The sequence below is a fragment of the Oncorhynchus mykiss genome, chromosome 17 (genome assembly GCF_057628025.1).
Source record: "Oncorhynchus mykiss isolate SJ-2025 chromosome 17, ASM5762802v1, whole genome shotgun sequence".
NCBI lineage: Eukaryota > Metazoa > Chordata > Actinopteri > Salmoniformes > Salmonidae > Oncorhynchus > Oncorhynchus mykiss.
The window spans coordinates 60,227,024-60,241,558 of NC_143038.1; the positions used below are offsets into that span (position 1 = coordinate 60,227,024).

General features: G+C 41.5%; 1 protein-coding gene across 3 annotated transcripts in view; it reads right to left on the reverse strand.

The window, feature by feature from the left end:
• Nucleotides 1-14,535, reverse strand: part of LOC110494603 (E3 ubiquitin-protein ligase PDZRN3-B) — a 562,549-nt gene that overhangs the window by 133,400 nt on the left and 414,614 nt on the right. The window contains exon 1 of one of the 3 annotated variants that reach the window (XM_021569817.3): nt 604-3,001. The exons of the other annotated variants lie outside the window; for them this stretch is intronic. Within the exon in view, the coding sequence (XP_021425492.3) occupies nt 604-1,317 (714 nt within the window). The 5' untranslated portion in view covers nt 1,318-3,001. Of the gene's footprint in view, nt 1-603; nt 3,002-14,535 lie in introns of those variants that run through there. 3 annotated transcript variants of the gene reach the window in all.

A 14,535-nucleotide genomic window follows, 5' to 3' on the forward strand; every position in this document is an offset into this window, starting at 1 on the left:
GACAATTGAGACGTGTGTGTGTGTGTGTGCAATTCAGATGGGGAATAGGCAAGACAAAAAATTAAGTGAGTCAATTAAGAACAAATTCTTATTTACAATGACGGCCTACACCGGCCAACGCTGAGCCAATTGTGCGCCGCCATATGACACTCCCAATCACCGGTTGTGATACAGCCTGGATTCGAAACAAGGTATCTGTAGTGACGCCTCTAGTGCTGAGATGCAATGCCTTAGACCACTGCGCCACCCGGAAGCCGCAACTAACCTATATAGCCTATGTATGGCAAACTGAGGAAAATAAACAAACTTTTGACCATTAGTAGTAGACTAGGCCTAATGCAACGGTGTTTGACCACAGGAGACTCAAAGTCTATCTGGTCAATGATTTAACCTGGCAGACATCGGACCACTAAAGTTTTAAAATGGTTTATACAAACGTATCATAAGTAACGGAAAATGCCAAAAAGTAGAGCAGATGTGAAAATAATAAAAGTACGCGCGCTCTATAGATAAAAGGTAACATAGAACTATGGACAATCACAAACAAAGTAACTATTTGTAATAGCCACAAATTCCGTAGCGTGCTTTTTGAAACGTTCTTACCTTGCACGGGGGAGCAAGGGTCCTAGTCAGCGAATCGATCCTTGCACTGTATTCAGTGAATTTCTTCTGATACTTCAGCGCTGTCATTTGTAGCTCATTGTGCACCGCGGAGAGTTGAGCAAGAAGTGATTTCTCTCTTTTGCTTGATTTCAATGATTGCTTCTTGAACTCTTTGTCCAAGTTGACCACTTTCCCGTGTAATGCACTATTATGTGCTTTCATGGCTTTCAAACAGCAATGGGTGTCTAATCTTTGCTCTTTGTGGATGAGCATCAAGCCACATCCACTGTCGCATATCCCGACCGGTCTGTAATCACACGATTCGCGCATATGGGCATCCATGTCCTTCAGATTGAGCACCTCCTTGCATCCTTTATTCCTGCATTTGGCCGGTGAGTAATCGCACATCTCGGCATGCTCTGCTAGATGATGCAGCTTTACCACTTTTTCACAGCCTCTGGCATGGTTGTCACACTTTATGTCCAGCTTCAGAATCAGGTTTTTCAGAGGGAGAACGTGGTTCAGCTCTGTCGTGGAGATCCTTTGACATTTGACGGGGCAGCTGCTTTTCTGGATAACCCATGGCAGCACACAGCTTGCGCAGAAGACGTGACCACACGGAGTAGTGAGCGGGTCTTCTAGAACTTTATTACACAAATTGCATTTAAAATCTGGGTCCACAGCCCCTTTAAACCGATCCAACTCAAATCCCATGTTTTTAAATAAATCCAAAACTCCGCCGGGATTCCCACAGATCGAAGTAGGAGTAATGGGTGTTTTAATTTGTCATTGGAGGAGTAGACTGACTTCAAGCTCTCCTGACTGTCTAAACTAATTGACCGAGACTTCTTCGGGAAAAAAGTGGAGGAATTCTCTACCGTAACTGCCGTAAGAGCCGTGCAACAGACTGAAACGCAATCATCAATTGGCCTAATTTACGAATCGAAAAATTATTTAAGCTTTTTAAATTGTAACTCAATCGAGGAAACGTGTAATGCAATTATTACATTGTAGTTACGAAGAAAAATAGTCTGCACATAGGGGTGTCATGCACGCCCCAAAAATCTAAGGGGACACAAAGTATGTGAGGATGGCTTGGGGGTGGTCAATATGGGGGCTATGCCCCCAGTCTGTAAATGGCCGAATTTAGCATTTTTTCAAACACATGTAACAGCTTTCTCCTGCAATTTAGAGCCATAATCATTATGCTTAATGCTATGCTTCTCTGTAGAGGGATGGTGCTCTGAGTGTGACTTCTCATTGTGTCAAACCATGTTAGTGATGGCGATATTATTACACAAAGCTATGGCTCTATGTCTTTCCTAGCTAGTTGTGACTGACACTTCAGGGTATTAGCTATGTATACACTGAGTGTACAAAACGTTAGGAACATCTGCTCTTACAGGACGGCAGGTAGCCTATTGATTAAAAGCGTTTGGGAAGTAATTGAAAGGTTGCTGATTTGAATCCCCGAGCCAGAAAAGTGGAAAAATAACCCATTCTGCCCTTGAGCAAGACAGTTAAGCCCCAACAACAAATGCTCCCCTGGCACCGATGACGTGGAATTCATTCAAGGCAGCCCTCCGCACCTCTCTGATTCAGAGGGGTTGGGTTAAATATATAAAACACATTTCAGTTGAATGCATTCAGTTGTCCAACTGACAAGGTATCCTCTCTCCATGACATAGACTGGCCAGGTGAATCCAGGTGAAAGCTATGATCCCCTGTTGATGTCAATTGTTAAATCCACTTCAATCAGTGTAGATGAAGGGGAGGAGACATGTTAAAGAAGGATTTTTAAGCCTTGAGAGAATTGAGTCATGGATTGTGTATGTGTGCCATCAGAGGGTGAATGGGCAAGACAAAATATTTAACTGCCTTTGAATGGGGTATGTTAGTAGGTCCCAGGCGCATTGGTTAGAGTGTGTCAAGAAGTTTCCCGTGTGTATCAAGAATGGTCCACCACCCAAAGGACATCCAGAGAACTTGGCACAACTGTGGGAAGCATTGGTGTCAACATGGGCCAGCATCACTGTGGAACTCTTTCGACACTTTGTAGAGTCCATGCCCTGAGAAATTGAGTCTCCTCTGAGGGCAAAATGGGTTGCAACTCAGTATTAGGAAGGTGTTCCTAATGTTTTGTACACAGTGTATAAACAAACGCTGTGTGCTGATAACTATGGTGTGCATGACATGTCACTAGGACTTTGGAGACATTACACGCTAACTGCTGAAGGCTCAGACGGGCAGAGCACTTGTGAAAACAAATGGGTGGAAGAACACTTAATAGCAAGTGACATTTTTATTTCCCCCCGAAACACACACTTAAAATCCCAGAAGACAGAGAGAACAAGCAAAGAGGATATTCTTACAAGTGTTTTGGCTGGCATGTAGGCCACCCTGCAGCTCTTACACTCATGTTGACAATGACAGGCTGTCTTCCTATTTCACACAGTGCAGTGAGTACACTAGGGGACAGATGACAAAACTGTAACCTACAGTAGATACAGAAATGTAACCTAGATACAGATAATATCACACAGAACAATTATTTAAAATGTATGTGAAGCATAAAAAACATGTCAAACATGTACATACCTTAGGCTAGGTCTTTGGCTAATTACTGTAATAGAACCAGAGGGACAGTCTGCACTCTATTAGCCAATCCCCATAAATGTGTGTTTGTGTGTAGTTGTGTGCATGTGTACGGGCCCTTATGTGGCTGTTTCTCTGTCAATTTATTTTCTGCATAAAGAAAAAAGCACCTTTATTTAAACTCGTGCATTTTCGATCTCGGCAGGAAGTGTTATGGTCATAAAAAACTCACAGGGCACGCCAGTTATGCTCAGTGATGTGACAAGAATCACCAGCACACTGGCAGCTTAACTTTCTTTTTTGAGCAAAGTCCATCTTTGTTCATGATCAGACTCCATAATATTGCTGATGGGAAACACACATCTATTGGTTGTCTACTCTCTGGGAAACCCAATTACATGTGATACCATGCTTTATAAATCCATTCCACATGTGTTACTATCAAATACTAAAACCAAAGGTTCATCAATGGCTCTGTGGGACACAGTGACAGAAGGGGAATGCACACTAGCATTCAATTAAAGTCTGAGGTAACGCGTCAACTCTTACACATGATAAATGGGCATCTCACGAGTAAAATGTGATGTAATTTCTTGACACCTTTATGGTATTATTTGGCTATATCGTGAGTAATGTAATGACCTCTTCTTCTTCTTCTTCTTTCAAAAGTACAAAATCCTCAGTTTTGTACAATATCCACAGACCCGTGTGATTGGATGAGAGAGACACAGACGCATAGTAGATTTAAGCATTGAGGCCCGAGGGGGTGTGGTAAATGGCCAACATAACACGGCTAAGGGCTGTTGTTAGCCCGTTGTTAGACGCAACGCGGAGTGCCTGGATACAGCCCTTAACCATGGTATATTGGCAATATACCACAAACCCCCAATGTGCCTTATTGCTATTATAAAATGGTTACCAACCTAATTAGAGCAGTAAAATTAAATGTTTTGTCATACCCATGGTATATGGTCTGTTATACCATGGCTTTTGGCCAATCAGCATTCAGGGCTCGAACCACCCAGTTTATAATAGGTCATAAAAACTGGATAATTTAGTTGTGACATATCCTTTTGTTCTATTATACCCCTTTGCCCGCACAATGTTTCTTCAATTTCCAGTAGTGTGTTGCTGTGAATGATGAGATTTGAATATGCTACACAGCTAAAGTACTGTCTGTTTGTGTTTCCTTGCCAATTTTTCTGCTAATGATTTATTATTTCTTACAATGGAATTACAGGCCCCAGTTGTTTATTCTAGGGCTGAGCTGTGGGGTCTTCCTCTAAGCATCAAACTAAATGAAATATTAGTATTCCAGAATGGATAAAAACATGAAAACAAACTTTAATAGTACGCAGCTATACCCATCCGTTTTGAGAATATTGGCCAGTTTGGCAAATCTGACCATAATTCTATCTTCCTGATTCATGCTTACAAGCAAAAACTAAAGCAGGAAGTACCAGTGACTCAGTCAATAAAAAAGTGGTCAGATGAAGCAGATGCTAAGCTACAGGACTGTTTTGCTAGCACAAACTGGAATATACCCCGGGATTCTTTCGATGGCATTGAGGAGTACATCACATCAGTCACTGGCTTCGTCAATAAGTGCATCGATGACATCCTCCCCACAGTGACTGTACGTACATACCCCAACCAGAGCCATGGATTACAGGCAACATCCGCACTGAGCTAAAGGGTAGAGCTTCCGCTTTCAAGGATTTTATAAGAAATCCCTCTATGTCCTCTGATGAACCATCAAACATGATTAAGATTGAATCGTACTACACTGGCTCCGACGCTCGGTGGATGTGACAGGGCTTGCAAACTATTACAGACTACAAAGGGAAGCACAGCCGCAAGCTGCCCAGTGACACGAGCCTAACAGACAAGATAAATAACTTCTATGCTCGCTTCAAGGCAAGTAACACTGAAACATGCATGAGAGCATCAGCTGTTCTGGATGACTGTGTGATCACGCTCTCCGTAGCCAATGTGCAGTGGCGGATTTAGGCATAGGCGACATGGGCAGCTGCCCAGGGCGGCATCTTGTCAGGGGAGGCATGGGGCACCCGCACAGAATATAAAAAAAATAAAAATAATAATAATAATATTCAGAATGGTGACATTTGCGCAATCGGTTTTCTAACGCTCATTTGCACGTCACGTCAATGATATCATGTCATGGTGTGGGACTGTGGGTCAATTAACCTTGTTGGAGTGGGTGCCCTGATTCTAGTTTGTGAGCTGGGAAAGCTACTGCCTGGGAAGGTCTCCCACTCAGGTGCCACAGGGTTCAATTCTTGGACCGACTCTCTTCTCTCTATACATCAATGATGTCACTCTTGCTGCTGGGGAGTCTCCTATCCACCTCTACGCAGACGACACCATTCTGTATACTTCTGGCCCTTCTTTGGACATTGTGTTAACAACCCTCCAGGCAAGCTTCAATGCCATACAACTCTCCTTCCGTGGCCTCCAATTGCTCTTAAATACAAGTAAAACTAAATGCATGCTCTTCAACCGATCGCTGCCTGCACCTGCCCGCCTGTCCAACATCACTACTCTGGACGGCTCTGGACAACTACAAATACCTAGGTGTCTGGTTAGACTGTAAACTCTCCTTCCAGACTCACAATGAGCATCTCCAATCCAAAATTAAATCTAGAATCGGCTTCCTATTTCGCAACAAAGCATCCTTCACTCATGCTGCCAAACATACCCTCATAAAACTGACCATCCTACCGATCCTCGACTTTGGCGATGTAATTTACAAAATAGCCTCGAACACTCAACTCAACAAATTGGATGTAGTCTATCACAGTGCCATCCGTTTTGTCACCAAAGCCCCAATACTACCCACCACTGCGACCTGTACGCTCTCGTTGGCTGGCAATCACGTCACACTCGCCGCCAAACCCACTGGCTCCAGGTCAACTACAAGTCTCTGCTTGGTAAAGCCCCGCCTTATCTCAGCTCACTGGTCACCATAGCAGCACCCACCCGTAGCACACGCTCCAGCAAGTATATCTCATTGGTCACCCCCAAAGTCAATTCTTAATTTGGCCGCCTTTCCTTCCAGTTCTCTGCTGCCAATGACTGGAACGAACTGCAAAAATCACTGAAGCTGGAGACTCATATCTCCCTCACTAACTTTAAGCACCAGCTGTCAGAGCAGCTCACAGATCACTGCACCTGTACATGGCCCATTCTGTAAATAGCCCATCCAACTACATCATCCCCTAACTGTATTTACAGTGCCTTGCGAAAGTATTCGGCCCCCTTGAACTTTGCGACCTTTTGCCACATTTCAGGCTTCAAACATAAAGATATAAAACTGTATTTTTTTGTGAAGAATCAACAACAAGTGGGACACAATCATGAAGTGGAACGACATTTATTGGATATTTCAAACTGTTTTAACAAATCAAAAACTGAAAAATTGGGCGTGCAAAATTATTCAGCCCCTTTACTTTCAGTGCAGCAAACTCTCTCCAGAAGTTCAGTGAGGATCTCTGAATGATCCAATGTTGACCTAAATGACTAATGATGATAAATACAATCCACCTGTGTGTAATCAAGTCTCCGTATAAATGCACCTGCACTGTGATAGTCTCAGAGGTCCGTTAAAAGCGCAGAGAGCATCATGAAGAACAAGGACCACACCAGGCAGGTCCGAGATACTGTTGTGAAGAAGTTTAAAGCCGGATTTGGATACAAAAATATTTCCCAAGCTTTAAACATCCCAAGGAGCACTGTGCAAGCGATAATATTGAAATGGAAGGAGTATCAGACCACTGCAAATCTACCAAGACCTGGCCGTCTCTCTAAACTTTCAGCTCATACAAGGAGAAGACTGATCAGAGATGCAGCCAAGAGGCCCATGATCACTCTGGATGAACTGCAGAGATCTACAGCTGAGGTGGGAGACTCTGTCCATAGGACAACAATCAGTCGTATATTGCACAAATCTGGCCTTTATGGAAGAGTGGCAAGAAGAAAGCCATTTCTTAAAGATATCCATAAAAAGTGTAGTTTAAAGTTTGCCACAAGCCACCTGGGAGACACACCAAACATGTGGAAGAAGGTGCTCTGGTCAGATGAAACCAAAATTGAACTTTTTGGCAACAATGCAAAACGTTATGTTTGGCGTAAAAGCAACACAGCTGAACACACCATCCCCACTGTCAAACATGGTGCTGGCAGCATCATGGTTTGGGCCTGCTTTTCTTCAGCAGGGACAGGGAAGATGGTTAAAATTGATGGGAAGATGGATGGAGCCAAATACAGGACCATTCTGGAAGAAAACCTGATGGAGTTTGCAAAAGACCTGAGACTGGGATGGAGATTTGTCTTCCAACAAGACAATGATCCAAAACATAAAGCAAAATCTACAATGGAATGGTTCAAAAATAAACATATCCAGGTGTTAGAATGGCCAAGTCAAAGTCGAGACCTGAATCCAATCGAGAATCTGTGGAAAGAACTGAAAACTGCTGTTCACAAATGCTCTCCATCCAACCTCACTGAGCTTGAGCTGTTTTGCAAGGAGGAATGGGAAAACATTTCAGTCTCTCGATGTGCAAAACTGATAGAGACATACCCCAAGCGACTTACAGCTGTAATCGCAGCAAAAGGTGGCGCTACAAAGTATTAACTTAAGGGGGCTGAATCATTTTGCACGCCCAATTTTTCAGTTTTTGATTTGTTAAAAAAGTTTGAAATATCCAATAAATGTCGTTCTACTTCATGATTGTGTCCCACTTGTTGTTGATTCTTCACAAAAAAATACAGTTTTATATCTTTATGTTTGAAGCCTGAAATGTGGCAAAAGGTCGCAAAGTTCAAGGGGGCCGAATACTTTCGCAAGGCACTGTATGTATTTATCTTGCTCCTTTGCACCCCAGTATCTCTACTTGCACATTCATCTTCTGCACATGTACCATTCCAGTGTTTAATTGGTATATTGTAATTACTTCGCCAACATGGCCTATTTATTGCCTTACCCCCATATCCTACCTCATTTGCACACTGTATATAGACTTTTTCCCCCTACTGTATTATTGACTGTATGTTTGTTTATTCTCTGTGTTGTTGTATGTGTCGAACTGCTTTGCTTTATCTTGGCCAGGTTGCAGTTGTAAATGAGAACTTGTTCTTAACTTGCCTACCTGGTTAAATAAAGGTTAAATAAAATAAATAAATAAATAAATACAACATTCCCCAACTGGCCTCCCCTCCCCAGATAGCATATGAACACGTCATAAACCATGGCAATTTGTTTTTTAGAATTACTGAAAATTAGCTGTTAAACTGCAATGTTTTCTCTCAGCCTCATGGCAAAATGTGTAGAAAAGCATGAAATTAGCTATAAAAATGCTAATGCAACTCACTGTGGCAACATGTGTAGAATAACATGAGATTAAGTAGCTGTAAAACTGCAATATTTTCTCTCTGCCCAATGGCAAAATGTGTAGAATTGCAGGAAGTTAGCTATATGTGTCATCGTAGGAAGGTAAATTGTGTGAATAGTTTTGCACAGATGTAAAAATAAGAACTTAGCTCTTTTCATTTGATAGCAAAGTGCATATTTCAATACACACAGTGTGTGACATCGATAGAATGCTGTTGGACTTCATCACTGAATCCTCTCACACTATTCTATTGTAGCTAGTAAAGCTAAAGTAATGTGAGTTTTAGTCGTGTGATGAGGGTGTTCTGTGAGGCTTTGGAACCAGGCCATAGTAACCATCCCCAGACTTTTTTTGATAGGTCAGAAAAACGAGGACCATGTGGGAGATTGTGAAGATGAGTTATTGCTTTTTGGGGATGTGTTTTTCATGTGGCGTTGTACTGTAACATGGTGTACTTTCTAAAATAAATACTTAAATCTATCTAAATCATTCAGTTCCCTTTGTTCATACTGATTTTTTCATTGTCAACTAGTGTGTATTGCAAACTTTGCAAACCTTGCTGAAACAGCATACTGTCCAGTACATTCATTTTGTTTAGTTAGTTACTGACATTCCTATAATGCTGTTCCTGACAGTTCCTTCTCTGGTAAGAAAACTACTGTGCCTATGAATGGACTACATGTTCATAGGGTTCCCTGTTAGGGAACAGTGGGTAAAACATGTTAGTAAGGGTATTAGGGTGACCTTGTGAACATGTTTATTGGAGCTGCATTGGGAGGGAAGGGTCCAAACTGGTAACAGGCAAAGCAAGGCCACACTTGTCTTCCAGAAGATGCTGATGACAGATGGTGAGAGAACTAAACAACCACCCAGCCCCTCTCCATGTGTTATGACAGTGAACAGCAGGTCAACTGTCATAATACAATCTGAGGCAAAAACATTTAGGAATTGGATTGGTAATGTTCTCACATCACGAGTTTGGGCCTCAAATGAATATGATGAAATGTGTTTGTCAAGGTATGGAATTCTTTATTGCCTCAAAAATAAATTGCAGTCTATACATACACCGAGTATACCAAACATTAGGAGAGTCCTAGTGACATGTCATGCAGACCATGGTTATCAGCACACATCATTTGTCTACACATTGTGTACAAAACATTAGGAGCACCTTCCTAATACTGAGTTGCAACGCCTTTTGACCTCAGAACAGACTCAATTTGTCAGGGCAGGGACTCTACAATGTGTCAAAAGTGTTCCACAGGGATGCTGGCCCATGTTGGCTCCAATGCTTCCCACAGTTGTGTCAAGTTGTCTGGGTGTGCTTTGGGTGGTGGACCATTCTTGATACACATGGGAAACTGTTGAGCATGAAAAACCCAGCAGCTTTGGAGTTCTTGACACACTCAGACCAGTGCGCCTGGTACCTACTACCATACCCCATTCAAAGGCACTTCAATCATTGGTCTGCCCATTCACCCTCTGAATGATACACATACACAATCCATGTCTCAATTATCTCAAGGCTTAAAAATCCTTCTTTAACCTGTCTCCTCCCCTTCATCTATACTGATTGAAGTGGATTTAACCATTGACATCAACAGTGGAACATAGCTTTCACCTGGATTCAACTGGTCAGTCTATGTAATGGAAATAGCAGGTGTTCTTAATGTTTTGTAATCCCAATGTATAGGACTGCTTTGACAGCAATTAGACTATGAGCTTTGCAATGTTTATTATGTATGTTCACCCTCAGAGGATAGAGAGCAGAGCTGTTGCTCACATAACAGACATCAGAATGGAGTGAAAACTCTTTGGGAGGTGGAGAGAAAGGATTTGGGTCAGAGAGGAACCTGGAAGGATAAGCACCAAAGCACAACTACACAAGAAGGGTAATCCCCATTTTATAGGAACCGAGTCAAGGTCTGAGAACAAAATCTGACCTTAATCTGTAGCCTAACACACAGTAGCTAATTCACAGAGATTTGAAATAGGCCTTCACTATGCATAGTCCTTTGTTTCTATATTCAGGTTTGCAGTATGCAATGGGTTGACAACTGCTGATTCAAGGTTCTTCACATCATTGTGAGTCAGTACAGCTTTGGAAAAAATATAGAAATATGAGGTGGTATTTGCTGTGTCTTTCCAATGTTTCTATGGTGATGGCAAGAGAGTTTAAGTCAAAAGGATGAATGGTATTGGTTAAATGAAGTGCAAAGCTGGTTTCTATTGAATTGAGAGAGGGGATAAATCTACCTGAAAAATAAGGTATTATCTTCAGACTGTGATCTGCCGTAAATCTTGCGTAAAGCTCTCAGCATTCTGGCAAATGGACTAACATAATGCATTAGTTACAGAGGTTTCCAAGTGTGGAATATTAGAAACAGATGATTCCTTTTGCAAAGGACACCCGAGACTGTTCAAAACAGGATGGAGGAAATAATCAAAAGTTCCATGATGAAGCCTAAGTGTCACCACAGATTTTATGGAAGCTCTCTACACGGGCTAAATAAATGAGATACTAAGTAGTCTTGGCACTTTTTTACCCTTACCACTTATTAAAAACTGTTACAATTAAGAAGTAGAAAAAGAAGAATGCAAACCCAGAGATAATGCCAGCCCATTTAAAACCACATTTTTGTTTTTATGATTTCAACATTTCAGTTCCGTAATATTTTACTGAACTTAACGTTGATGACAAATTAAAGAACACATGCACTTTGCAATGTAAAGTGTTTCCCAAAGAAACTGGTGCATGATGATTGTCACGTGTGCTCCCTCTCCGGCCTCTAGGTCACCAGGCTGCTTGTTATGGAGCACACCTGTCACCATCGTTACGCACACCTGCGCGTCATCACTCACCTGGACTCCATCAGATTTCTGATTACCTTCCCTATATATGTCACTCCCTTTGGTTCCTTCCCCAGGTGTTATTGTTTCTGTTCCAGTGTTTAGTCTGTTTGCTTTTCTTGTTTTGTTTTATGTTGCATTTATTAAAACACTCACTCTCTGAACTTGCTTCCCGACTCTCAGCGCACATCGTTACAATGACATTCATCAACGTGATCATGTCAGCGTTATTAAACAAGCAGGATTGTGAGGTGTATGTCACTGTAACCCCTTCAACCCCTGAACACTGCAGTCCTATCCCTCTGCATACCAGTCTACTACAGCATCTAGAGGATTAGAGAGACATGCTAAAGTGTGAGAAAGGCAGTAGGTGTTCTAGTTCACTAGTCTTCCTGTTTCACTATCTGAGGGAGTCCTTATGGCTTATATAAGATTTAGTATTTATTTTAAAGAGTATAATGTGTGCAGAGAGAAAAGGGGAAAAGTGCAAAGTTCCAAGTTTCAAGGTTAATTAGTTGTGTGTACAGGATGTACATGGAACACCGTCCAACGAAAGACTTACTGGCAGGTTCCTTCTCGACAATGCAACAACTATAAGAAATAACAAAAGGTAAGAACACGAACATAAAGTAAATGGCTCTGCAGAATAGATGAACATTTTAGCGTCAGTATAATACAGGAAGGCACAAGTGAAGGGAAATGTGCTGTATGTAAACATGGACACACACCATGGGGTTTAGAGAGAAGGGGATTGAGTGCTATATGTATATTACAGTATACAGTATACACGCATTGGTAAAGAAAGGCGTTTTAACAGCACAGAAAACCCATTATGCTCTCTTTTATTTTCCTTCAAGCGCTGTACTAGCAGGCTGTGAGCTTTGGAGCACTTCTCTCCTCGGCCTTGTGAGGCGGTGAGCTCTCTGCAGAGTGAGTCTCTAAGCAGGTGTGAATTGGCTACATTCCTTGGACATGGCCTTGTGTACAAATCAAATCAAATGTTATTTGTCACATACACATGTTGTTTCAGATGCTATTGCGTGTGTAGCGAAACAGTAATATACAGTAATATCTAACAATACACATAATCTAAAGGAAAGGAATGGAATTAAGAATATATACATATTTGGACGAGCAATGTCAGAGCAGCATTGAGTAAGATACAATAGAATAGGATAGAATACAGAATATACAATTGAAGTCTGAAGTTTACATACAGTTAGGTTGGAGTCATTAAACCTAGTTTTTCAACCACTCCACACATTTCTTGTTAACAAACTATAGTTTTGGCAAGTCAGGTAGGACATCTACTTTGCATGACACAAGTAATTTTTCCAACAATTGTTAACAGACAGATTATTTCACTCATAATTCATCGTATCACAAATCCAGTGGGTCAGAAGTTTACGTACCACGCAGCCATCATACCGCTCAGGAAGGAGACGCGGTCTGTCTCCTATAGATGAACGTACTTTGGTGTTAAAAGTGCTAATCAATCCCAGAACAACAGCAAAGGACCTTGTGAAGATGCTGGAGGAAACAGGTACAAAAGTATCTATATCCACAGTAAAACGAGTCTTATATCAACATAGCCTGAAAGGCCGCTCAGCAAGGAAGAAGCCACTGCTCCAAGACCATAATGAAAAAGCCAGACTACGGTTCGCAACTGCAACTGGGGACAAAGATGGTACTTTTTGGAGAAATGTCCTCTGGTCTGATGAAACAAAAATGTAACTGTTTGACCATCATTATGTTTGGAGGAAGAAGGGGGAGGCTTGCAAGCCGAAGAACACCATCCCAAACGTGAAGCACGGGAGTGGCAGCATCATGTTGTGTGGGTGCTTTGCTGCAGGAGGGACTGGTGCACTTCACAAAATAAATGGCATCATGAGAAAGGAAAATTATGTGGATACATTGAAGCAACATCTCAAGACATCAGTCAGGAAGTTAAAGCTTGGTTGCAGGTGGGTCTTCCAAATAGACAATGACTCAAAGCATTCTTCCAAAGTTGTGGTAAAATGGCTTAAGGACAACAAAGTCAAGCTATTGGAGTGGCCATCAGAAAGACCTCAATCCCATAGAAAATGTGTGGGCAGAACTGAAAAAGTTTGAGCGAGCAAGGAGGCCTACAATCCTGACTCAGTTACACCAGCTCTGTCAGGAGGAATGGGCCAAAATTCACCCAACTTATTGTGGGAAGCTTGTGGAAGGCTACCCGTAATGTTTGACCCAAGTAAAACAATTTAAAGGCAATGCTACCAAATACTAATTGAGTGTATGTAAACTTCTGACCCACTGGTAATGTGATGAAAGAAATAAAAGCTGAAATAAATAATTCTCTCTGCTGTTATTCTGACATTTCACATTCTTAAAATAAAGTGGTGATCCTAACTGACCTAAAACAAAGTATTAACTTAAGGGGGCTGAATAATTTTGCACGCCCAATTTTTCAGTTTTTGATTTGTTAAAAAAGTTTGAAATATCCAATAAATGTCGTTCCACTTCATGATTGTGTCCCACTTGTTGTTGATTCTTCACAAAAAAATACAGTTTTATATCTTTATGTTTGAAGCCTGAAATGTGGCAAAAGGTCGCAAAGTTCAAGGGGGCCGAATACTTTCGCAAGGCACTGTATATAGTGCAGCAGCCTTTAATGTGCTAGCGATGGCTATTTAAGCATGAGAGATTGGCTACTTATTGTACCTCACTTAAAACCAGTTATGCATTAGGGGGCGCTATTACATTTTTTGGATGAAAAACGTTCCCGTTTTAAATAAGATATTTTGTCACGAAAAGATGCTCGACTATGCATATAATTGACAGCTTTGGAAAGAAAACACTCTGACGTTTCCAAAACTGCAAAGATATTGTCTGTGCGCTTAAAACGGGCACGTTTTTTTATCCAATAATGAAATAGCGCCCCCATAGACTCAACTGGTTTTAACAGGCGTGCCTTGCTAAATGTTAATTTGTGGAATTTCTTACCTTCTTAATGTGTTTGAGCCAATCAGTTGTGTTGTGATAAGGTAGGGGTTGTATACAGAAGATAGCCCTATTTGGTAAAAGACCAAGTCTA